The sequence below is a fragment of the Acanthochromis polyacanthus genome, chromosome 13 (genome assembly GCF_021347895.1).
Source record: "Acanthochromis polyacanthus isolate Apoly-LR-REF ecotype Palm Island chromosome 13, KAUST_Apoly_ChrSc, whole genome shotgun sequence".
Taxonomy (NCBI): domain Eukaryota; kingdom Metazoa; phylum Chordata; class Actinopteri; family Pomacentridae; genus Acanthochromis; species Acanthochromis polyacanthus.
Window position 1 is genome coordinate 4,193,079 of NC_067125.1, and position 26,163 is coordinate 4,219,241.

General features: G+C 42.3%; 5 protein-coding genes across 5 annotated transcripts; 2 read left to right on the forward strand and 3 right to left on the reverse strand.

The window, feature by feature from the left end:
* Window positions 1–769: 769 nt before the first annotated feature.
* LOC127536862 (olfactory receptor 11A1-like) lies at window positions 770–1,708 on the reverse strand. The gene has a single exon (XM_051958233.1). The coding sequence runs from the start codon at window positions 1,706–1,708 to the stop codon at window positions 770–772; it is 939 nt and encodes a 312-aa protein (XP_051814193.1).
* A 2,736-nt stretch (window positions 1,709–4,444) lies between these two features.
* On the forward strand, window positions 4,445–5,775 carry LOC110955169 (olfactory receptor 10R2-like). The gene has a single exon (XM_022200052.2). It carries the CDS (start codon window positions 4,699–4,701, stop codon window positions 5,626–5,628), a length of 930 nt encoding a protein of 309 aa, XP_022055744.2. The 5' UTR covers window positions 4,445–4,698; the 3' UTR covers window positions 5,629–5,775.
* Window positions 5,776–10,635: 4,860 nt separating this feature from the next.
* On the forward strand, window positions 10,636–11,854 carry LOC127536863 (olfactory receptor 11A1-like). Its single transcript, XM_051958234.1, has 2 exons — window positions 10,636–11,815; window positions 11,847–11,854. Exons 1-2 carry the CDS (start codon window positions 10,909–10,911, stop codon window positions 11,852–11,854), a joined length of 915 nt encoding a protein of 304 aa, XP_051814194.1. The 5' UTR covers window positions 10,636–10,908.
* A 3,594-nt stretch (window positions 11,855–15,448) lies between these two features.
* LOC110955172 (olfactory receptor 49-like) lies at window positions 15,449–16,372 on the reverse strand. Its single transcript, XM_022200055.2, has one exon. The coding sequence runs from the start codon at window positions 16,370–16,372 to the stop codon at window positions 15,449–15,451; it is 924 nt and encodes a 307-aa protein (XP_022055747.2).
* A 7,935-nt stretch (window positions 16,373–24,307) lies between these two features.
* On the reverse strand, window positions 24,308–25,275 carry LOC127536734 (olfactory receptor 11A1-like). Its single transcript, XM_051957944.1, has one exon. The coding sequence runs from the start codon at window positions 25,260–25,262 to the stop codon at window positions 24,324–24,326; it is 939 nt and encodes a 312-aa protein (XP_051813904.1). The 5' UTR covers window positions 25,263–25,275; the 3' UTR covers window positions 24,308–24,323.
* Window positions 25,276–26,163: the final 888 nt, after the last annotated feature.

Below are 26,163 nucleotides of genomic sequence, written 5' to 3' on the forward strand. Positions count from 1 at the left end.
TTACGATAATCACTTGCAAAAGGATTATTGTGTCAACGCACCAACATGTTAACATGATTTTAGACACTGGCATTTGAGTTGAATTACAATCTAAGCTTTAAAACCTCAAAATGAAGCGTGCAACACAAGCTGTCTTTTCAGAAAATATCAAAATTATCAGAAAGAAACTATAAAAATCAACTGAAGGAGTAAAGAAATAAAAAGGCTTTCCCGCTTTCTGACTGTAATCGATTACATCGTATGATGTTCCTTCAGAAAAATGAACCAAATCTTAACTTCAAATCAGGATATTTCAGCAAAATCTGTTTTAATTTTCGTCATTTAAAAATTTGACTAAAACTAGCAAATATTGTGACTGACTGATCGGCTGTTGCCAACAGTCAAAGATCAGACTTTTCAGGACAAGTATGGAAACAAATCGAATATGTAAACAGTAAAACATGTGTGTTGTGCTTATGCAGTTTATGGAGAGACTTTAAAAAAAAAAAAAAACATGTGGACACTGAGGAAATATGCACCTGGCACAATTTTCTTTTTAATTTTTGTGAAAGAAATGGTTCAAGAATTCAGCCGTTTCCTTTTTTTTGATCTGTGATGCTGCACAGTACCTTTAAATGTGGCTGCACTGTTATCATGGAGGCACAAACATGAACATCTCTGAGAATAATGTGACGGGAGCAAATAACACACAGTTTGGAGGGTTGAAGAAATCTGCTGAGATCAAGTTTATTCATGTTAAGCACACACATTAAAAACTGCCATGCATTGATCATGTTTGTTGTTTTTTCCTAACAAACAGAATCCTACATGTGTCGTGTATTTTGGACAACCTGAGCCCGTACAGTACCGGGTTGAAGAGCGGCTGACACGTGAGAAAGTACAATGATAAGAAAACACGCAGCGTGTTGGGCACGGCGGTCATATTAAACCTGCTCTGTACGATCTCAAAGAAAACCCCACAGGAGAAGTTGATGAGGGAAGCCAGGTGAGGTACACAGGTGCTGACGGCTTTCTGTCTGGTCTGTTTGCTGCCAGAAAAACACACTTTGAGGATCCTCAGATACGTGTAGAGGATAAACACGATCAGACCAAAGATGACGGTGAACATGTGAACCAGTCCAAACACGTTATTGACGGTGGTGTCAGAGCAGCCCAGCTTCACAATGTAGTAGTTGTCACAGTACACTTTGTTGATGATGTTCCCACACAGCTGCAAACTGCCAGTCAGACCGAAGCCCATTAAAAGCATGATAAAGAAAGCATATGCCCACGTTAAAGCAATAAGAAACATGATCTTGTTAAACGTCATGCGTGTTTTATATTGCAGAGGATAACAGATGGCGAGATGTCGGTCGTAAGACATTACGGCTATGGTCAGAAATTCAATCGTTGAATAAGAGTACAGACAGAAAACCTGCAGGAAACAGAGTGAATAAGAAATGGTGTGAACGTCAGAGAGGATCTGAACCAGCAGGAATGGAAACAAGCCTGTACTCCCATACAGTTCATTAGCAAACAGGCTGAGCAGGAACAGGTACATGGGCTCATGGAGGCTCCTGGTAATGCAGATCACCACGATGATTAAAACGTTAGCACTGAGAGTTGCAATATAAACCGCCAGAACAATCAGGAAGTAGAAGTATTTGAAAATCCCGGTGTCAACGTAGGCACTGAGGGTGAAAAATGTAACCTGTGTGGAGTTGATCATGATCCTGGTGCTTCTTGACACTTTTGACACTTGGTAAAGTCGATCTGTGAACCTCTGCTTGGAACCGCTGTGAAGATATCGATAGCGTTAAAAGTGGAGGAATTCATCATGAAGAAAACGGCTGAGACGGTCTTTGTAATCTTACCATCCCTGGTGGTGACCTGCTGCAGTCAGACTCACTCCTCGCTGAGCTCAGACTCTGCTGCTGAGAACCTTTTCTAGTCCGCTGACGCCCACAGCAGCAGCGTCACCTCGTTATGCTGATCTCTGAAGGGACGTTATGGTTTAATCAATGATGTCAGACTTGATCGATTGGATCATGAATGTTTCCGTTTAATTGTAAATCAAGATTTCTGTGTTATACAGGGTGACACAAAAAATGGGAACTGTTTAACAATCCAATAAAACAGAGAATGATGGAAGAAAAATATTTTATTCATAGTAATTGAAACCTTAAAACATGCCATTTAAGAAACAATGGAATTTTCATTTTTTTTAAAAAAAGACTTCCTGTAGATGGCGTCCTCCTGTACAAATCCGTTCCTGGAATCTACCTGGGGCTATCTAAAGAGTAAAGTGTACACGACTCGACCAGGAACTCTGGATGAGTTAAAACAGAGAATTCAGGATGAAATTCACAGCATCCCAGCTGAGATGTTGCCGCGGTCAATGAGGAATCTCAACAGCAGAATTCAAGAATGCATTCGTACAGGAGGACGCCATCTACAGGAAGTAACTTTTTATAAATGAAAGTTCCATCATTGTTTTTTTTAAATGGCATGCTTTAAGGTTTCAGTTACTATGAATAAAATATTTTTCTTCCATCACTCTTGGTTTTATTGGATTGTTAAAAAATTCCCGTTTTTTTTTGTGTCACCCTGTACTTAGGGTCCGAGCATCCTGTTGAAACCCATGGGATTTTTATACTTTTTCTGACTTCATTTGCACTTTTGAAGGCCTAAAATTACTCAAAACGTGTGAAACTTTGCACACACATCAGGACCGGTGAAAAATGTTGATATTTTAGGCAAATTGCATAGTTGTGAGCCAAAATGACTCCATACAGTTCATCTGTGTACGGACAGAACGACTGAGTGGGGAAAGTCTAAAGGTGGGGGGGGCCTGTCTTATAACCAACAACAGCTGGTGCAGAGATGCTCTTTAACTCTCAAAGTGCTGCCCGCCCAACCTGGAACTTTTAACCATCAAATTCCGGCCTGTCTACCTCCCTCGTGAATTCACCTCCGTCATTCTCAGTGCTGTCTACTTTCACCCACAGGCGACCACGGACGCTGCATGAGGCCATGTCCTGCTACCAGGCTAACCACGGGGAAGCTGCCCTCATTGGGGGTTTTACCGATGCCAGCCTGAGGAAGGTGATGCCAGAGCTTGGCCAGCCCACCACCTTCCCCACCAGAGGAGACCAAACTTTGGACCACTGTTATTCTCCCGTCAGAGGCGACTACGCAGCAAAGACTGAGCCACCATTCAGCAGGTCAGACCACGCCTCCATCCTCCTCCTGCCCAGGTACAAGCAGCGTTTTTCTTATTGTACGATATTTTAGGATTTTTCTTGTCCGTCAGACGTGAGGTTCATTCCATACGTGCTCATTGGGTTCGTGCACACTTTCCTCTTTGATCGTTCCTGTCAGACACAAATGGGGACTGGTTTGGCTTGAATGCAATGGATGATATTTACAGTATACAACGACTTGCCTGTTTATCAGTCTGTGTGTTTGTAACATTACTCAAAATCAGATTTGGATGAAGTTTTCAGAGAAGGTCAGAAATGACACAAGGACTAAGTGATTAACATGTAGTCTGGATCAGCGGTGTCTTAACCCTTACCAGGCCATGTTTCTGCAGAAGTACATATACTAAAACCACCTAATCCATAAAAGTATCGATCAAGTCTTGCGAGGTCTCATTGTCGTAGACGTTCACCATATTGAATTTCGGCCGTGTTATTACGGTACACGCCGCGATAAGAGCTTCGTAATTGCGGCTTCGTTATAACGGCTCATACGGCTTTATCGTTTGAAATAAGCAAATTTGGCCCCAATGTTTATATCTTACCATTGGTCGACTTAAACATACGGGTGTGTGCATATTTTATGTTAATTAGCGAGCCGAGAATGTTCGGTTTCGGCTGTGTGTATGAGTAAGCGTGAACAGAGTATACTCGGTCCCGGCTTTTTAAGGGTAAAGATTTCTGTATCATTGTGAGATAGCGGCACGGCGTCACTGTAACCATGACAACAAGTGAACACTACATCAGCTGCCTGCTGGCGATCACATGATTGCGATACTACAACTTATCGGGACTTATCCATCAGAAATGATACAAGGAACAACTGATTAAATTATGGGATGTTTCTGAGTCCCATCAATTCCCACCACCAGCTACATATTTAGGTCACGTGATTCGGTATCCGTACATAACGTACACATGCAGAACACACGCCTGGAAGGTCATGTTGTTTGTGGCTACATCTGTATTAAATGGCCTCATTCTATGTTGCTGTGATTTGTGATCATCAATAACTAATAAACAAATGCTGTTTTTCTGACATATGGGGGAATAGTCAGTCTTGGTGGAGTACTGCGCTGTCTGAGTGCTTTTCTTGTTCCTTTTGTGTACTTTACATGTGAAAGTCCTGCAAGCCGGCTTTTACAGCGACATACAGCAACACATCCACTCACAGAAGGAGAGTTTTGTGCTGCTGTGTCGGTGTACTGTGACGTCGATGCATGAAAGAGGATAAAAGGAGCAGAGCTGATTCAGTCGGGTAGCTGTTAGGACTCGCTGTGCTGTTCGCTCAGTGTTGTACAGCTGCAGAGGGGTAAGTTCGGTGTGCTTACCTGCTGTGGTCTGTGTAATGAATGCTGCCTGACTTTTAATGCTTGAGCTGCCCACAAATAGCTGTACTGTTGCAGATCTATAACAAAATGTGACGCTGTTCATCCTGTGAAGTCTTTTCTGAGCCTGAATGATGATCAACTCCACACAGGTTTCACACTTTGTACTCGGGGCCTATTTTGACACGGGCATGTTGAAATATTTATGTTTTATGATTGTTTTGTTCCTGTATGTTTTAATCATCAGTGCTAACGTGTTTCTCATCGTGATCATCTGCATGAACAGAAGCCTCCATGAGCCCATGTACCTGTTCCTGCTCAGCCTGTTTGCTAATGAACTGTTTGGGAGTACAGGCTTGTTTCCATTCCTGCTGGTTCAGATCCTCTCTGACGTTCACACCGTTTCTTATTCGCTTTGTTTCCTGCAGATTTTTTGTCTGTATTCTTACGCTTGTGTGGAGATCTTAAACCTGGCTGTCATGTCTTATGACAGATATCTCGCCATCTGTCATCCTCTGCAGTATAAAACGAGCATGACGTCTAAGAAGGTGGCTGCGCTCATAGCTCTAGCGTGGTTGTTCCCTTCTCTTGCGATTGTGGTTTTGATTTCACTGAGTGCCCCTCTGCAGCTGTGTGGGAACGTAATTAACAAAGTAACCTGTGGAAACTACGCTATAGTCAAACTGGCCTGTACCGACACCGGAATCAACAACGTCTATGGACTGGTTTACACCGTCGTCTCCATCATCACTCCTCTCGTTTTGATCCTCTACACCTACACGAGGATCCTTCAGGTGTGTTTTTCCGGCTGCAAGCAGAGCAGACAGAAAGCCGTCAGCACCTGCACGCCTCACCTGGCTTCCATCCTGAACTTTTCCTTTGGTTGCTGTTTTCAAATAGTCCAGAGCAGGTTTTATATGAGCAGCGTGCCCGGCATGCTGGACATCATCTTATCACTGTACTTCCTCACGTGCCAGCCGCTCTTCACCCCGCTGCTGTATGGGCTGAAAATGAGCAGCATCCGCGTTTTGTGCAAACGGCTGCTGTTTGGTGAAGTGTAGGTCGGTTCAGATGCATGAAAAAGTAAAATTTGTGCTTTTCATGAGCTCAGAGAAACGGCGTGATGTTTTTTAGCTTCCAGGGGGACACGACCAGAAACGCAGTGCTGCTTTGTAAACGCATGTGACTGTACAGACAGTTTAAATGAAAATGAATCACATTAAACACTACAATAAATCTAGTTGTGAACTTGTTTCATGATTGTTGGATCTTCAGACAGTAGAAGGTCTTTATCCTTCAGCGCTTGGTCTTTTTATTTACCTTCAGAGTAAGAATTATCATGAGCATAAACAACTTCTGCACTCACAGAGGATAATATGCACACATATATACTCTGTTTTATGTAACTGTCACCTGGTGCCAGAATTTTCCTTTACATTAACACAACTTTGTTCTCCTTCTGATGCAGAAAAGCAACAAACTGATGCACAAAAATGCAGGACTTTTAAAGAGTTTGATGCCTGAAATTCAAAAAGCTTTGACCCCCAGTCCTTCTGTTCAACCCTCTGACTTTTCAAGCAGTTTATTGCATCACCGTAATATAAAGTCTCCAGAAGTAGAGAACTGAGACATATCTCCTGTACAGAATGTCAGAAATCAGGGGGGAAAAAAGCAGAATTTGTTTGATTATTTATTCTGCAAAACTTGTAAAAACCTGGAATCAAGATGTCACCAAGTGTCCAATTCTGGAAAAAATTAGACACATACTATAGATATTAAACTATTTGCATTTTTATACATTTATCCCCTCTTTGCTCTACGTAAACGCTGCCTATAGTTCAGCTGAAAGCTCAAATAACTGACTACTGGTCACAGCTGAGCCATTCAAGGATTTTCAAATCATTTTCGACGAACGTGGAACTTTTAGTTTTTGCAGAATCTGATGCAGACGGGTTAATTTTTGCGGAATTCTTAAACGAGACATGCGGGGTGAATTGTATTTCATCTGGGATTAGCAGTAAAGGAACCAAAAGCAGACATCACAGGGAGGCAGGAGCAAGTACAAAAGAAACTTTAATCGCTGTTACTCAAAAGGCCAAAACGCAGGAAGGCCAACAAAAGACGTCTGGAGGTTGAAGAAAAGCACAAACAAAAGGTCCAAGTGTGTAACTAACCGACAGAAAATTACAAATAAAGTAAACAAGTAAACCTGATGAACCAGAGAAAAAACGAGGGAGACAAAGCTAGTCGTAGACGGAGAAAACACAGTTGAAATGAACAAAACTAGCAAGTAAAAAAACAAGAGACGCAAGGATTGGGATAGTTAGAGAATAAAATCCTAATTAAAACCCAGATGTCAGATTTTAATGAAATGTCATAAGTTTAACATTAGATTTGGTTTAATTTCATGACTGAACTGTGGTTAGTTCAAGGACTGTTGGAAAGAGAAAGCTCAGAATATACAGATTCTATGTGTGACAGTGTGATTACTATCAGATATTTAAAATGTTCCAGTGAGTTTTATGAACATGCAGGGAAACTTTATTTGCTTGTCCTGAGTTTAAACCACATTATTATGGCATTGTATGATTTAACAGCCATAATGTGTCGCATTGCAGATACCCTACCAGTCTAAAAGAACAAGTCAGAGTCCATTCTTCACTAGAAACATTTGTTTACATGTTTACACTTTAGGGCTGCACCTAACGACGCGTCGACGAGTCGTCTGAGCACGATACGTCATCAAAAGCAGAAGTGAGCACGCAATGCAACAGAAATCACCGTCCGACTGGAGCGCGGAACACGGACGAACGTCGGCGCGGCATCGTGCATGTATTATGTATGTACGATGCAGCGCGGACGTCCACGTTTAGATACAGCTGTATAGTAAACGGTGACATCCATGTTTACAATAGAACGCGGACATCGCTGCATAGCACCGATGTTGTCCTGTGGGAAACTGTCCATGACCTCTTTCAAAGCTGGGAAGTGCACGGTGCAGGGCTCCGTTTGGGACAAGTGTCTCTGCAAAGGTTGCAGCTTGGTTCCAAAGGCCTTGATGTGAGCGTACAGCTGGCGCACCACTGCATCTTGTCCTTGCAGATTAACATTCAGCGCATTCAGATGCTTCATTATGGCAACCAAAAAAGCCAAAACTGCCAGCCATACAGGATCGGACAGTTCTTCCATCACCCAAAATACGTCCAATTTCCTCTCTGAGAGAGAAAAATCGCTGCATTGCGGACCCCCAACTGAGCCACCTCACATCGCTGTCATATATTACGTCTCCGTATTCAGCCTGAATGTCAAGCAAGAACTGCTGAAACTGTCGGTGGTGTACAGCTTTAGAGCGAATAGAATTGATTGCCTTTACCACTGGCTTCATAACATGATCAAATTTGAGATGTTTGGCGCCGAGAGCCTGCTGGTGAATTATACAGTGAAGTTTATTAGCGTTACCTCCTTCTTCGCTGACTTTATTGCAGATCAGTGTGGACAATCCACTTCGCTCACCAGCCATGGCAGGCGCACCATCAGTAATGATCCCAGAAACTTTACTCCATGGCAGTTTCAGATCATCAACAGCTTCACAAACAGAAACGAAAAAATCCGTTCCTCTGGTTTGGCCTTTAAGGCTTTGGAGGTCAAGCAGCTCCTCTGTTACGTTCATGTTGTCATCAACTCCTCTTAAAAAAATCAAGAGCTGTGCAGTGTCAGATGCATCGGTGCTTTCGTTGCAGGCTAATGAGAAATAATCAAAAGCCAATCCCCTTTCCCCCAGTAGTCTGAATATCTGATATGTCCTCGACTCTCCGTGCCACAGTGTTACGTGCCAGGCAAACGTTCATAAATTCTTGCTTCTTCTCGGGGCAAACGTTCTCCACCATTTTCATAACACAGTCTTTGATAAATGCACCTTCAGTAAAAGGTTGGCCATGTTTAGCTATGCTGCTTTGGTGATACTTTCCTTTGACTCACAGGCCCGTGTGAAGAATCGCTGTTGTGATGCCAGAGCAGCTTGGAGTTGCTTCACTTTTTCAGCGCGGTCACTCCCTGTTAGCTTGTCGTATGTGTTAGCATGTTTAGTTTGGTAGTGTCTCTTTATGTTAAAATCTTAAACAAGGCAACAGTCTCTTGACAAATAAGACAAACGCAATTGCCTCGATCTTCAGTGAAGAAGTACTGCAATTCCCATCTTTCCTGAAAGCGGCCACCCTCACTATCAACTTTCCTCCTTTTCTTTGCAGTCGCCATTGCAGCAATGAGCAGAGAAGGGTTCGCCAAGGATGCAGAGTCAGATAGCATGAAAGTGGTGCTGCCACCATGTGGTGAAAAGAGGAATAACATTTTAAAGTTTTGTGATTTATTTATTCTGTTAGACAGTGCTAGCGGGCTATAAATAATACATTATAAGACCGAAGTTGCGGGCCGTATGAAATCCTCCCGCGGGCCGTGATTGGCCACCGGGCCGGACTTTGGACATGCCTGATTTAGGGCTTGTTGGGCTTCATTCCAGCTTGTTTGCATCTAGTTTGGCCTCATTGGGTTTTTCTGAGGCCACTTGGACCTTGTTTGGGTCCAGTTTGTGACTGATTAGGCCCTGTTTGGGGCTTGTTGGGGCTTGTAAGGGTCTACTTTGGCCTTGTTCTGATGTAGTCAGGCCTCATTTGGGCATTGTTTTGGGCATGTTTGGCCTCGTCTGTGCTTTTCAGGTCTTGTTTGGGACTCCTTAGACTTTGCTGCGCCTCATTCCTGTCTGGCTTGGACTCATTTGGGGCTTGTTGGGCTTCATTTGACCTTGTTCAGATGTAGTTTGGGCTCATTTGGGGTTTTTGAGGTCACCTGGGCCCTAGTTGGGTTCAGTTTGTTCTTGTTGAGCCAGGATCTGTGTAAATAATCTAAATCGGACTGGAATTTTGGCAGATTGACAGCTTCATTTATTATCTAGTGCAGGAAACAAGCACAGACGGAAGTGATGGGAAGACGATCTAGTCCTTTTTCATAATACAACACACTCCAGATGTCGTAAATACATTGTCTTCTCAGATTAAGTCTTCTGTCTGTTTCAGGTTCCAATCAGTGAAAAATATACACCGTTAAAAATAATAGTTGCAGCAGTCTCACGAATAAAAAACAGAAGAGTCTTGGAGCATTCTTCAGATTCAAAAATAAGTGTTTATTCCATGTGCACACGGTCCAAACACCGATGAGATGCCCCAGGACGATCTGACTCTGCCCTCTGATGCCCGGTCTTTTATACTGTTTTGCCCTGGTGTGTGCAGTTCTCTACACCTCAAGACCACCCTTCTTTTATCATAAAACTCGTAAATCTGTCACTATTACCTTCCTTAATCCTTCCTTAAGGGTGTCTAAATGGTGGTAAAGTTGGAGTGTCGCTCTAAGGTGATTCCTCTCATCCTGGCTTCCTGCCCCTCCAATCATCACCGTCTGCATCTTTATGGAAAGTACATTAAAGACAACAACAGGTGTTATTAAGTGAACGCCAGGGCATCTCATCCTATGAATACAGAAGTCCTCCAAACAAGAATCTCCCATCACACCTGACCTTGAGCCCTCCAGCTGTTAGCCGTGTGCCCAGACTGCCTGTTCATACACACACAATGCAGTCAGCATTCTGCTCTGCACACACACACTGCTCTTATGTGTGGGCGGCCTTTGACACTTCTAACCTTATACCTGAAGGTTTTATGCCTTATTTGACACAACACAGACTCTGCCAGAAATGAAATACAAAATAAATCATTTTTATTCTCTTTGTACGGCTTGGTACTGGTCTGTGGCCTGATGGTTGGGGACAATTGATCGAAATAATATCTGTGCTCATTCAGCTGTAATGTTTGTGACAACAAGAGCCCATACCTGCTCTGTATTCCTAATTTTATCAGTAGATAGTTCATATTTATTAAGTTTGGACTAAACATGTTGGGTTCAGTTGTTCATTCGAGGAAACTTTTAACTTCTTTTCATTCAACTGTTTCCGTTTTAAAATGCCCTCCAAATATCTGTGTTACAAAGTCAGTTTTATCAGGATCAAGTCAGTCTGTTCTTTGTGACGTCAGACTGCTGCTGTGGGTGAAACCTGAGGGCTTTAAAAGCAGCAGAGGCAGAGTTACAGCTCACACAGAGTGATGAACGTCACCATATTCTGCTGACTTTAAATACAGAGCAGTAAGTTTGTGATTCTGAGCTAATGAACTAACTGTGAACTGACTGAAGACTGAGTTGTGTTGAAAGCAGATGTACAAAATGTAACCAGATCATCCGGTTGTTCCTGTGCTCTCCTGTTCCCGAGTGTTCTTCTGTTTGGAGCCTACAGGAGGATGAAGATGATGAAGAACTCAACACAGGTTTCAGATTTCATTCTTGCTGCCTACTTTGACGCTGGAGTTTTTAAATACTTATTTTTCATGATTGTTCTCTGTGCTTATGTTTTTATTGTCGGTGCCAATGGGTTTCTCATTGTGGTCATTTGTAAAACCAGAAGCCTCCATGAGCCCATGTACCTGTTCCTGGTCAGCCTGTTTGTAAATGAACTGTTTGGAAGTTCATGGTTGTTTCCATTCCTGATGGTTCAGATCCTCTCTGACGTTCACACCGTTTCTGCTTCACTCTGTTTCTTACAGGTTTTCTCTTTATACACTTATGGAAACGCTGAACTCATTAACTTGACCGTCATGTCCTATGACAGATATCTTGCTATCTGTTATCCTTTGCAATATAACACACGTATGACATTCAATAAGGTTGCTTTTCTGATTGCTGTGACGTGGATACTTCCTGTTTTTGTCATTGGTCTCACAACATCACTGACTGCCTCTTTAACGCTGTGTGGAAACATCATTAATAAAGTGTACTGTAACAACTACTCCATCATACAGCTGGCCTGTTGTGACACCACAGTCAATAATATGTTTGAAATCACTGCTGCTTCCGTGGCGCTCTGTGTTTCAGGTTCTGTCATCCTCTACACCTACGTGAGGATCCTTCGAGTGTGTTTTTCTGGTTGTAAACAGAGCAGGAAGAAAGCATTCAGCACCTGTATACCTCACCTGGCTTCTCTGCTCAACTTCTCAGTTGGTGTTAGCTTTGAAATCTTAGGGAACAGATTTGATGTGAGCAATGTGCCAAATATTCTGCAAATATTTTTATCTTTACACTTTCTAACAGTGCAGCCGCTCTTTAACCCTGTAATGTACGGACTAAACGTGTCCAAAATAAGCATCATCTGTAAACATCACATTGTGTTGTGGAAATGCAGATTATTGACCAGATTTGTTCAGCTGGACAAACAAGAGAAAAAAATAAAAGCATGTCTTTAACTGCTCTGGTGTCAGTAATGATGATCTGTTCAGAAAACTTATTCGCTCAAAAATGTTGAATGCTTCAGACAAGTTTTAAGGATTGAAAAACCAAGTTGTGACAAAGAACCGATGCACGGAAAAATTAGGCAATGAAGTGGTGAAGTTAATTTACTGTTTACGAGTTTTTGCAGTTTGAATATTACTTCATGTGCTTTCTAGATCCCCTTTGGCAAATTGCAGTGTTTCAGCAGCAGTTTACATGTAGTAAAAAACTTGACTTTCAAAAATGACTATATTTCAGCAATATTAACGACACTAAGAAACTAAATATGTTTACTTGAGGATTTTTATTGTTGATTTTGCTATTTAAATGTCCCTGCACTTCATATGTTTCATAAAATAGTTTTATTTTCATGGTGATGCAAAACTGTGTTTACACTGTGACTGGAAAGGAGATCTGATTCTTCCTTTTCTTTACTCACAACTGAAATAAATTATTGAAGCATAGGGTCTGTAGTTTAGTGACTGAAAAAGCTACACTTAGAAAAACATGAGCAAAAGAGAATCAAGAACCGATCACAATATTTAACCTTTAATTAGGGAAGCACCTACCTGAAAAATTGCATCGTTTCAATATTGTTAAATACTTTGGCTTTACACAGTAATCGCAGAATCACCTTCACATTTAATGCACTGCCACAGTCATCAGTTTTATTTTTATAACCCTTCGTCCAAAATGTACCACTGATGTGATTTAAGAGTCAGGAGTTTAATTTTTCATATGCTGATACCATATGTGCAGTGAAATGCAAAGTGGCTGTTCCTCGAGGCTTTGCAATAGCAAGAAACAATAAGAAGATTCCTTAAAAATGTTTTTTGAAGTCAAATATAATGAGGTGGTACAGACTGTGAAGGCTAACATGCAGTGTAAATTGAGCAAGAGTGGCTCTAAAACGGGACAAAACTCTGTTTGGTTGTACAAGGGGAAGGTAAATGTAATGTGAAAATTTGTTGTATAGTTTGGATCTAGTTTGACATCATTCAGGTCTTGTTTGACCTTGTTTAGGACTTGAGGATTTGTCAAATTTCCCTCACGGTTCGTTGGGTTTAGTTCAGGATTGTTTGGCCTTGTTCAGGACTTATTTGCCCTTTTGAGCTCATTCAGGAGTACTGCAGCCACGTTCAGATCTAGTTGTGCCTTATTTAGGTTTTGTTGGTCCTTGTTGGTGCTTGTTTGGCCTCATTTGGGCCTTGCTGAGCCTTACTTAGGGTTTGTTGGACCTTAATTTGGGGATTACTGGGCCTCATGTTGGGCATGTTAGGCTTTAGGGCTTCTGCAAGTAGGCTTGGCCTTGTTTTGGACTTGGGCCTCATTCTTAGCATTTTGGACCTTGTTTGGATCTTGTTTGGGACTGGTTGGGCCTTGTCTGGGTCTAGTTTAGGACTGGTTGAGCCTTGTCTGGGTCTAGTTTGGGACTGGTTGGACCTAGTATGGGACTGGTTAGGCCTTGTTTGGGACTGGCTGGGCCTTTTTTGGGAGTGGCTGGGTCTAGTTTGGGACTGGTTGGGCCTTGTTTGGGACTGGCTGGGCCTTTTTTGGGAGTGGCTGGGTCTAGTTTGGGACTGGTTGGACCTAGTATGGGACTGGTTAGGCCTTGTTTGGGACTGGCTGGGCCTTTTTTGGGAGTGGCTGGGTCTAGTTTGGGACTGGTTGGGTCTAGTTTGGGACTGGCTGGGCCTTGTTTGGGTCTAGTTTGGGACTGGCTGGGTCTAGTTTGGGACTGGCTGGGCCTTGTTTGGGTCTAGTTTGGGACTGGCTGGGTCTAGTTTGGGACTGGCTGGGCCTTGTTTGGGTCTAGTTTGGGACTGGCTGGGTCTAGTTTGGGACTGGCTGGGCCTTTTTTGGGAGTGGCTGGGTCTAGTTTGGGACTGGTTGGGTCTAGTTTGGGACTGGCTGGGCCTTGTTTGGGTCTAGTTTGGGACTGGCTGGGTCTAGTTTGGGACTGGCTGGGCCTTGTTTGGGTCTAGTTTGGGACTGGCTGGGTCTAGTTTGGGACTGGCTGGACCTTGTTTGGGTCTAGTTTGGGACTGGCTGGACCTTGTTTGGGTCTAGTTTGGGACTGGTTGGGCCTTGTTTGGGGCTCGTTCAATTACGAATCTACTTTTGTAGCATAGTCATGGGGGCTGGCCAGAGCGTGGCTATGGAAACAATCCGTTGCTGAGGTGGTGGGGGCCTTTAATGATCTGGTTTACCCCACCATGTTCCTCCTCGTGTTCATGAAGGTTCAGAGCACTGTGTCCATTGTACACTCAACTGAGCTCAGCACCATCTGCTGAGCTCGATCCACTGGGTGGTGTTCCCAGTCCTGTCATTGCACAGAGTACAAGCACTAAGACTGCTAAGTTTAGTTTAGGATCTAAGCTTAAACCCAAAAGAAGCAGTAAGAGTGCCCTGTACGCAGTATGGGTATATGTAATATGATACAATATAGACCGTATGAACGGAGTGGTATCATCCCACCTGGTTTATAAGTAGAAGAAGATGAAAATGATGATCTACAGATGATGTAGTCAGGAACAGCCTGTCAGAAAATAGATTGGAAGTAGTGCTGCAGATATCGATTATTTTAGTAACCGAATATTCTAACGATTATTCTGGTGATTGAGTGTTCGGATTCCATGCTTGGTGTTACAGCATCAAAAGCAGAAGTGAGTGTGCTGTGCAACAGAAATAACTGTCCTGGTGGAACACGGGCGGACGTCTATGGTGTGTTGTACATATATAGAATAGTACAGGGGTATTGCACATATCTATTATAGTACAGGGGTATTGTTCATATATAGTGCAAAACAGGTATTATATACACAGAGTGTAGTGCAGAGGTATTCCACTTATACTAAAACCATGGGAATCCTACATGTATTTAGTTGGTGATACAGAAATCATATACTATAAATCTATTTTTGTGTTTGGTCCGTTTAAACTGTTGGTACTGCAGCTGACAGAACATAAATAAGAAAATCAATCAGTTTATTGGTATTGATTACAGAGAATATTCAATCAGTTACTTTAGTTTCACTTTGATTTGGCCCCAAATTAAAATGATTTCCTCTGAATATATGAAATTTGATGGTTTTGTGCAGCTGTCTGTTGATGAATAAAACGGAGCAGAACAATAATTTAATGAGATGAATCATAGTGAGGTCCATATCAAAGCAGATAGACGTTTAAGGCACAAATTCACTTCCTTTTTGTAATTTACAATAATTAATCCCTACTGATGAGACAAATTTGGAGGCAGATTTATGTGTGTATTTAATGTTGTGTTTTTTCTATTTAAGGTGAGACAAAAGAACACAGGGATCCATTTTTTAATATGTTGTAAATGTGCACCTAAAAGTAATGAAGAAAAGCACATGGAAATGTTTTATACAGCTGATAATCTTTCACAGCTGTTAACCTGCATGTTTCAGAGGAAACTTGACCTTAACTCATGCAGTTATGTGGTCGACACAACAAAGATTTCAATGTTTTTATTGTTTCTCAAACAGCACAAATTCACTTCACAGAAAACAGACTTTTACAGACATGACGGATTTTGGACATTTTCAGTCCGTACACTACAGGGTTGAAGAACGGCTGGCATGTTAGAAAGTACAATGATAAAAATATGCGCAGCATATTGGGCACACTGTTCATGTTGAACCTGCTCTGTAAAACTTCAAACATGCAACCAAAGAAGAAGTTGAGCAGAGAAGCCAGGTGAGGTGTGCAGGTGCTGAGAGCTTTCTGTCTGGTCTGTTTGGAGCCAGAAAAACACACTTTAAGGATCTTTGTGTAGGTGTACAGAATTAAAGTTAAAAGACCAATAAGTGTGAGCAATGTTATGAAGAGTCCATAGATGTTGTTGACTGTAGTGTCAGAACAAGCCAGCTTAACTATGGAGTAGTTGTCACAGTACACTTTGTTAATGATGTTTCCACACAGCTGTAAAGAGAAACTCAAAGATGTTGTGATAACTATGATGAGAAAAGGAGGAAACCAAGAGGCAGCAATCAGAAAAGCAACCCTCTTAAATGACATGTGTGTGTTATAGTGCAGAGGATAACAGATGGCAAGATATCTGTCATAAGACATCACAGCCAAGTTAAAAATCTCTACACCAGCATATAAATACAAACAGAAAACCTGCAACAAACAAACAGCTGCAGAAACGATGTGAACATCAGAGAGGATCTGAACCAAGAGGAATGGAAACAACAACGTACTCCCAAACAGTTCATTAGCAAACAGGCTGAGCAGGAACAGGTACATGGGCTCATGGAGGCTTCTGGTAATGCAGATGATCACAATGAGAAACATGTTAGCACTGATGATTAAAACATACAAGGACATAAGAATCATGAAGAATAAATATTTGAGCACACTGCTGTCAGAGTAGGCAGTGAATTTGAAATAATTAAACTCTGTGGAGTTCATCATGACAGACTGGTGATCTGTCCAGGGTGTCCCCTGCCTTCACCCGAGTCAGCTGGGATAGACTCCAGCACCCCCCATGACCCTAGTGAGGATAAAGCGGTGTAGTTTAGTTTATTAGTTTAGTTAACAGGAACAATGTACAAACACATTAATCTTAAAAAGAAAAGATGCTTTGCACCAGATTATAGCTGTTTGCTAATTTCCGTCTGCAGTCCCTGGGCAGATACAACATATATAATGAATATAAAACAGTACATTAAACAAATTCAAAAAATTAACCTGAGCTCATCGATAAAATACATCAGAATTGCACATACATTTATATATAAATTATTCAAGATAAAATTATCAAAATGTATAAAACAAAAGTAGCAACAACTTGGTGGTGTATAGAGGATGGATGGATGGATGGATGGATGGAGTTCATCATGATCCTGTCAGTGCATCCCAACAGTCATAACACTGTTTACACGGTGAACTGAGAAAGAATTTTGTCACGTATGTTAGTTTAGGTTTTAACCAGTTAAAATTCATAATTGCTGAAGACAAAACATGAAGCACATTTGAGCAAAGTTCACTTTACTTACATTTTCCAGGAGACGGGGACAAAATTCACAAAGTCAATATAATGCTGTTGACTAACTGAGCTGCTGCTGCTTCTTTTAAACTTTTCCAGCTTCACACAGCAGCAGCAGACCGTCCTCACCAACAAAACATCTCTGACTTTTCCTGATGTCTTGAGCACTGATTGGACCAAATTTTAATAATCACACCCCCTTGCCGTTACTGTTGCCGGGGATGGAGATCGTTCTTAAGTAAAGATATAGTTTTTGAATAAAGCTCTCAAATTTTTACTCACGAAAAATGTGTTTAACCCTTTAAGCTTCAGTCAATTCCAGCTGTTTTCAGTACAAAAAATCACTAATATTCTATTTTTAAATTAAAAAAATGACGAAAAATACAGGGAATATTGGACGCACATCGCGAGGTGCATTTCCTTGAAAACGACCGATTCGTGGATTTTATACTGACTTCAGGACATGTTTTGGATAAAATAGTTTACTGGCTTGTGTCGTCTGGATGTAAAAGGTTGGATTATGGCCGTTTTTTGTGGAATCTTTTTTTCTGTGTGTAATAATGAACCCGGAAATGTGAGTCGCGCTGTGTGCGTTGAAGCCGTGTATAGAGAACGGATGGATGAATATTCGTGTTTGTCGGACAAATGTGTTTTTCTCACCCGCTGTGGTAATCGCATCTGAAAGTGGTTTATACCGGCAGATTCATGAGAATCTAAGCTTTCCATCGGCGTATAGTGTTTGCATAATCGTGTTTGCAGCCGTCGGACATTCTTGAAATTCCTATGCAAATTAGTAACAGTTGGTCTGCTACTATCAAAAAGCTACATATTAGTAGTGTAGTAATGTAGTAACCTCAGGCATTCTCAGTGACAGCTTTGTCTTTATCATACTTTGAGAACCTTTTAGAAAATTTCAACTTTACAATCTCAAATGTATAGTGTTCCTGTTAGATTCATTTCCAGTTAATTGGAGAAAATGCTAAAGAACTCTGGTCAAAATGTAACAGCAGAACATATCAAATGGCAGCTGCTAGTAAAATTCCATGTAACATACAAGAACAGCACGATGGACATTCCAGTACCCTTGTATGGAACCCTGGAACAGTCATGAAAGATGCAGTGTGAAGTTGTCTGCTGGTGTTGTCTCTTACTCAGTTTCAGACGAGGGACATACAAATGGTTGGTGAATTAGAGGAAAAACCTAACAGCCTGTCCACATTGTCTGATTAGAGTCTTCAACCATCCATTCCTCTCCCTAGCAGTGCTTTCCAGTTTTTACATGGGGATCCCTAGGCATTCCTGTTCTACAGTAGATGAGATATGTAATCCATCCAACATGTCCTGGACCTTTTCCAGCGTCTTCTCCCATTTGAATGTGATTGAAAAACATCCACAGGAAGTTGTCAAGGAGGTATTGTGATCAGAAATCTGAATCCCGTCTACTGGCTACTTTTGATGCGAAGCAGTGACTCTACTCTGAGCTCCCTCCAGATGTCCGAGCTCTTCACTCTATCTCTTAAGGCTGAGCCCAGTCATCCTACAGAGTAAACTCTTTTTAGCTTTTTCTATCTGTGACTGCGTTCTTTCAGCCACTTCCCAGAGCTTATGAGATAGGTCAGGTTGTAACATCGATGAACTCATAAATTGAGAGGTTTGCCTTTTGGCTCAGCTTCCTCTTCACACTACTAGTCCAGTACAACCCCGCTTGACTGGTAATGCCGTACAACACTGTCTGTTCAGCTCATGTTCCTTTTTTGCCCCCAAGAGGGCATCTGGAATTTTCAACTCCCACCTCTGCAAGAGTTTTTCCTGCTTACCGGGGGAGGTTGGGGACATGGAATCGGAGTGGTCCTTGTTCAAAGCTTCCATCGCAGAAGCAGCTTTAAAGAGCTGTGGCCTGAACGTCACTGGTGCCTGGCAACCGAAAAACCCGCTGGTGGACACCAGCAGTGAGGGAAGCCGTCAGGCTGAAAAAGGAGGCTTTTCGGGCCTGGCTGACTTTGGAGTCTCCTGAAGCATCGGACAGGTACCCGTTAGCTAAAAGGACTGCAGCTGCGTCAGTTGTGGAGGCTAAAACTCGGGTGTGGGAGGAGTTTGGCGAGGCTATGAAGAAGGGCTTTTGGTTGTCTTCGAGGAAATTGTGTTTTTTAGTAGTCGGTAGGTTTAGAACAAAGGTTAGGTGCTGTATGTGGTCCATGATAAACTAAATCTGGCTGCAGAAACAAACAGCTGCAGAAACGATGTGAACATCAGAGCGGATCTGAACCAGCAGGAATGGAAACAACAACGTACTACCAAACAGTTCATTAGCAAACAGGCTGAGCAGGAACAGGTACATGGGCTCATGGAGGCTTCTGGTAATGCAGATGATCACAATGAGAAACACGTTAGCACTGATGATTAAAACATAAACAGTCAGAATAATCAGGAAATATAAGTATTTAAAAACTCCAATATCAAAGTAGGCAGCGAGAGTGAAATATGAAACCTGTGTGGAATTCATCATGAACACATTTTGACCTGTAAAGACGTCACGGATCTTTTTAGTGCAAAGAAATGTAAAGAATATTCTTTGATATACGGATTTGTACTTCTGGGCAAAATGTGCAGTAATAAACTCTGCTGGATAACTGACATTTGATGGGTTTAGTAGAATATGTCGTCTGCCTACAGTCAGGAGAACGTGGTAGAAAGCAGAGTAATGAAACAAATATCCAAACAGTCAACATGGTGCCGCCATGCCGAACTGCAACTGCCTCGACTGGTTTTTAAACTTTAACGACAGAAACGTGACGTCATCATCAAAACACCTCCTGCTCGCTGATTGAGCAAAACATCAGCAATGAAACCGAAAGGCACAGGTAACCTCTGAACCCTGAGCAGTTTCTGGATGTTTTCTGTTCCTGTTACATTTCAGAAACCATCATGAATATCCACATTATTGACACTTTGATGCATTAATGTCCAGGTTATTTACACCACGTTATTGACAGGTTATTCATAGTTTTTTTGAGATATTACCTCGGCTATTGATGCTTTAATGGGTTAATATTCAAGTTATTGTGAGTTTTGTGCATTAATATCCTGTTTAATTAGACTTTCATGCCTTAATATCCAGATTTCCTAAGCTTTTCTGCCTTAATATCCAGGTTATTGATGCTTTTGTGCGTTAATATTGAGGTTGATGCTTTTGTGCCTTAATATCCAGGTTATTGATGCTTTTGTCCGTTACTATCCAGGTTCCCTAAGCTTTTGTGTCTTAAAATCCAGGTTATTGATGCTTTTGTGTCTTAAAATCCAGGTTATTGATGCTTTTGTGCGTTAATATCAACACAAGTCTTCAGTTTATACTCATGATAGTTAATAGTTCTTGAACCCTAATCAGAAATACAAACTTGTGCCCAGTTTAACTTCACTGTCAGCTGATGCAAAACCCCGCAGAGGTTGCTGATGTTTACATCAAAGGTTGTCGGAGTGTGTCAACACATCTGTCCCAGAGGTGTGTTCACATCAGCCACAGTTTCCACTAATTCCCTCTGCATCAAATTACATGAGGAACCAGAGACCAACCAGGCCGATCAGACCTCAGCACTGGTTTCTCTGGTCCACAGAGGGCTGATAATGACCTCCCCTCAGACTCCTCAGAATGGACAAACATGTTGTCCAGCTTCCTCACTGAATGATGACATAACTGCTGTAGAAGGTCACTCCAAAGTTCTCTGATGAGTTTTGAAGTTCCACCAGCAGCTCTGAGACGAGTAAAAACACAAACACAAACCCCATGAACTTCACGCTTCCTGTCGAATTTGATTTGGTCAAGTTTCTTTTCTACTTCGTACCAGATTACGATTCGACTCACTGAACTTAAAGCAGTTTCCGGGACTGTCGTCTCGTTTTTCCTCACTGGACATCTCTGTGTTGACCATGGAGTTGTCTGGATTAAAGCCCAGTTTCCTCTGAAACATGCAGATCAAACAACACGAACAGCTGTGAAAGATTTATCTGCTGTTCAAAAACATTTCCATGTGCTTATCTTCATTACTTTTGTTTTCATCTTTACATCATATTAAAAAAGGGATGCCAGTGTTCTCTTGTCTCACCTTAATGTAGACACTGAGCCTGGCCTTATCTGTATATGGACTGACCATGTTCAGCTCCCAGAGATAGATAGATAGATAGATCCATCCATCCATCCATCCATCCATCCATCCATCCATCCATCCCTCCCTCCCTCTTCTGCTTATCCGGTGCTGAGTCGCGGAGGCAGCAGGCGAAGCAGGTCGTCCCAGACGTCCCAGCTCCCAGAGGTCCATCCTGGGTAGAGCAAACCTTGACCTAAATATAATCCATAGGTTTTACCTTCCTACCAGGGCTGAAACGATTCCTGGAGTTATCACAGTGATTTGATTAGTAAAATTCATCGAGGCCAAATTGTCTGAATCGAGGCTTCATTTAATCCACTGCATACTAGACCCCAGGTCAGTGACTGGTGGACCACAGTCCAAGTCCAGACCCAGACTTGATCCCATACGGACCCGGACTCAGAGCAGAAGTGGCCTGAACACAAAAGCATTATGTCCATCATTGGAGTCCAACCGCATTAGCATGAATTTCTCTGTCTTTGGCATTTTGTCTTCCTTTTACAAACACAGGCGAAATGAAACGTGTCATCAGATTTGGTAGGGCTGCGTGATACAGTAGGACTGGGCCCGAATATTCGGTCGTGACCGGTTGTATCCGAATATTAACTTTGAAATTCGAATATTTGCCTGACCCCCGCGAACAGTACCGAACCGATCCTAATATCCCACCCACCCTTGGACGTTACGGACCGGACCGAACATTCGGACATTGGTCATTCAATGGGGCCAGATATCCGGAGCCCAGAAACTGCTCTTCGGGCCAGCCCTATGATGCAGCGATCGGATATTCGAGTCCAGCCCTAGACTGTATGCACAATACCACCGCACTAGACTGTATATGGACAATGACCCCAGATGTCCATCTGTGTTCCACCAGGACAGTTATTTCTGTTGCACAGCGCACTCACTTCTGCTTTTGATGCTGTAAAGCCAGGCACGGCATCCGAATACTTACTTAATCGCCTGTCACGGTTCCGCTCCTCTGTCCTGTCTGTTTGGTTGTCTCCCATCCTCTCCTCTGCCCTGTCTCTGTCTGGTTGTCTCCCATCCTCTCCTCTGCCCTGTCTCTGTCTGGTTGTCTCCCGTCCGCTCCTCTGTCCTGTCTGTCTGTTTGTCTGGTTGTCTCCCATCCGCTCCTCTGCCCTGTCTCTCCCCTACAGCTCGGTGCCTGAGTGGAGTCTAGCTCCTCAAGCTGACTCCACTCAGGTAATCAACTACCTGCACAGCTCCCGGACAGCTGATGACCATTTACTAACGACTCACCTCTGCAATAAAGACCGGCTCAGCCTTCCACTCCCTGCCAGAGCGTTAAACAAGAACCACGCATTCAGCTGCCCGGGAACCCCCACTCCTGCCTGGACCCCCCACTCCTGCCTGGAACCCCCACTCCTGCCTGGACCCCCCACTCCTGCCTGGATCCCCCACTCCTGCCTGGATCCCCCACTCCTGCCTGGACCCCCACTCCTGCCTGGATCCCCCACTCCTGCCTGGACCCCCCACTCCTGCCTGGACCCCCCACTCCTGCCTGGACCCCCCACTCCTGCCTGGACCCCCCACTCCTGCCTGGATCCCCCACTCCTGCCTGGATCCCCCACTCCTGCCTGGACCCCTACTCCTGCCTGGACCCCCACTCCTGCCCGGAACTCCACGCTCCTACACCCTGGTTTTCCCCCACCTAGCCACCATTTTCACCCCAATCAATAAACCACTTGCACTCAGCCAGCCCTGGTAGTGTGGTTTTCTGCTCGGGTCCCCCTGCTCAGTCCGTGACATCGCCAGAATACTCAGTTACTAAAATAATCGATAGCTGCAGCCCTACTTGTTACCTATTTTCAGCAGGCTGTTCCTGACTACATGATCTGTAGATCATCATCTTCTTGTATTTATAAACTGCTTTGATGATACCACTCTGTTCATACGGTTTATATTGTATCATATTGTATATATCCATACTGTGTACAGAGCACTGTCACTGCTCCTTCTGGATTCTGGTTGGAAACTAAACTGAACATCAAGGCGAACACAGAGACTCAGGAAGAGTCGTTTCATTCTTGTTCCCTGTCAGGACTGTGAACTCGGACTTCACCCCAAAATTCAAACCACAGAACCTCATCTGTCAGCTACAGCACACCGGACTAATGTAAATAATGTAAAGGTGTACGCACACACGCTTATGTAAAACATTAAAACTCACAAACCAGGCCCAACATGCCCTGAAGGAGAGTCAATGGGTTCTGAACTAGTTCCACCCGTCCCTGTTGAAGCGCTGCAGGCTAAAGATCAATGATCAGCTTTGTTGTTGTATTTTAGCTCTTACTGTCTATTTCCATCACAGTAAAATTACATTTACCTTCCCCTTGTACAACCAAAGTGAGAGTTTTGTCCCTTTTTTAGGCCACTCTTGCTCAACTTACTCTGCATTTTAGCCTTCACAGTCTGTACCGCCTCATTATTTATGACTTAATGACTTTATAAAACATTTTTAAGGAATGTTTTCTTTCTTGTTCTGTTACTGCAAAGCCTCGAGGAACAGCCACTTTGCATATCACTGCACATACTGTATCAGCATATGAAAAATTAAACTCCTGATTCTTAAATCACATCAGTGGTACATTTTGGGTTTTGTTATAAAAATAAAGCTGACCTGACTGTGGCAGTGCATTAAATGTGAAGCTGATTCTGTGTAAAGCCAAAGTATTTAACAATATTTAAGCAATGCAATTAATCAGGTGAGGTGTATCCTGAATTCAAAGTCAAATGTTGTGATCGGTTCTTGATTCTCTTTTACTCGTGTTTTTCTAAGTTTTATTTTTTCAGTTTTGCATCACCATGAAAATAAAACTAATTTATGAAACATATGAAGTGCAGGGACATTAATGCAACAAAATCAACAATAAAAATCTTAAAGTAAACATATTTAGTTTCTTAGTGTTGTTATTTTTAAAAGTCAAGTTTTTTCCTACATGTAAACTGCTGCTGAAACACTGCAAAGCGGATCTAGAAAGCACATGAAGTACAATATTCAAACTGCAAACACTCGTAAACAGGAAATTACTTTTCCCACTTCATTGCCTAATTTCTGCCCTGCGTTGCCTCTTAATTGTCACAACTTCTTTTTTTCAATCCGTAAAACTCGTTTGAAACATTTGACACCTAATGAGTGAACATGTCTTCTGAACAAATCATCATTACTGACACCAGAGCAGTTAAAGACACACTTTTAATAACACAATAATCAGCGCTTACACAACACAATGTGATGTTTACAACTGATGCGTATTTTGGACACGTTTAGTCCGTACATTACAGGGTTAATGAACGGCTGCACTATTAGAAAATGTACAGATAAAATTATTTGCAGAAAGTTTGGCACATTGCTCACATCAAATCTGCTCGATATGCATTCAAAGCTGCCTCCCATTGAGAAGTTGAGCAGAGAAGCCAGGTGAGGTATACAGGTGCTGAATGCTTTCTTCCTGCTCTGTTTACAACCAGAAAAACACACTCGAAGGATCCTCATGTAGGTGTAGAGGATGACAGAACCCGACACAAACACCGCCACGGAAGCAGCAGTGATTTCAAACATATTATTGACTGTGGTGTCACAACAGGCCAGCTGTATGATGGAGTAGTTGTTACAGTACACTTTATTAATGATGTTCCCACACAGCGTTAAAGAGGCAGTCAGTGATATTGTGAGACCAATGACGAAAACAGGAAGTATCCACGTCACAGCAATCAGAAAAGCAACCTTATTGAATGTCATACGTGTGTTATATTGCAAAGGATAACAGATAGCAAGATATCTGTCATAGGACATGACGGTCAAGTTAATGAGTTCAGCGTTTCCATAAGTGTATAAAGAGAAAACCTGTAAGAAACAGAGTGAAGCAGAAATGGTGTGAACGTCAGAGAGGATCTGAACCATCAGGAATGGAAACAACCATGAACTTCCAAACAGTTCATTTACAAACAGGCTGACCAGGAACAGGTACATGGGCTCATGGAGGCTTCTGGTTTTACAAATGACCACAATGAGAAACCCATTGGCACCGACAATAAAAACATAAGCACAGAGAACAATCATGAAAAATAAGTATTTAAAAACTCCAGCGTCAAAGTAGGCAGCAAGAATGAAATCTGAAACCTGTGTTGAGTTCTTCATCATCTTCATCCTCCTGTAGGCTCCAAACAGAAGAACACTCGGGAACAGGAGAGCACAGGAACAACCGGATGATCTGGTTACATTTTGTACATCTGCTTTCAACACAACTCAGTTTTCAGTCAGTTCACAGTTAGTTCATTAGCTCAGAATCACAAACTTACTGCTCTGTATTTAAAGTCAGCAGAATATGGTGACGTTCATCACTCTGTGTGAGCTGTAACTCTGCCTCTGCTGCTTTTAAAGCCCTCAGGTTTCACCCACAGCAGCAGTCTGACGTCACAAAGAACAGACTGACTTGATCCTGATAAAACTGACTTTGTAACACAGATATTTGGAGGGCATTTTAAAACGGAAACAGTTGAATGAAAAGAAGTTAAAAGTTTCCTCGAATGAACAACTGAACCCAACATGTTTAGTCCAAACTTAACAAATATGATCTACAGCCATGGCCATAAGTTTGGACACAAGTACCATGACGCTTGTGAATCTTAGAAAATACCACAAAATTGTCACTTACAATACAGTACACAACTCCTGAGAACTATATTAAGTTTCATATTTAAAAAAACATCAAAAGAGTTTGGTGTCATTTTGTTATTCTTCCCAAATCCGGTTGTGAAAGTACTGCATTTTTTTATTTTCTTCTAATATTATGTTTTGGGAACAAAGTTGTTCCAATTGTTGGAATTTATTGATAATATTATATCCCTTGTTGATTTGTTGACTAATTAAACTGGTGCTGTCAAAAAATATTAGCTATGTTCTGTAATAGACATCAGAACAGACACAGTAAGTCATGCTGTGTCCAAACTTATGGCCATGGCTGTATGTATCAAGCTGAGAACTGTTCTACTTAAGTTTCACCAACATGTTGAATGTGCAAGGAGAGGCCATAACAAGCTGGATAAGG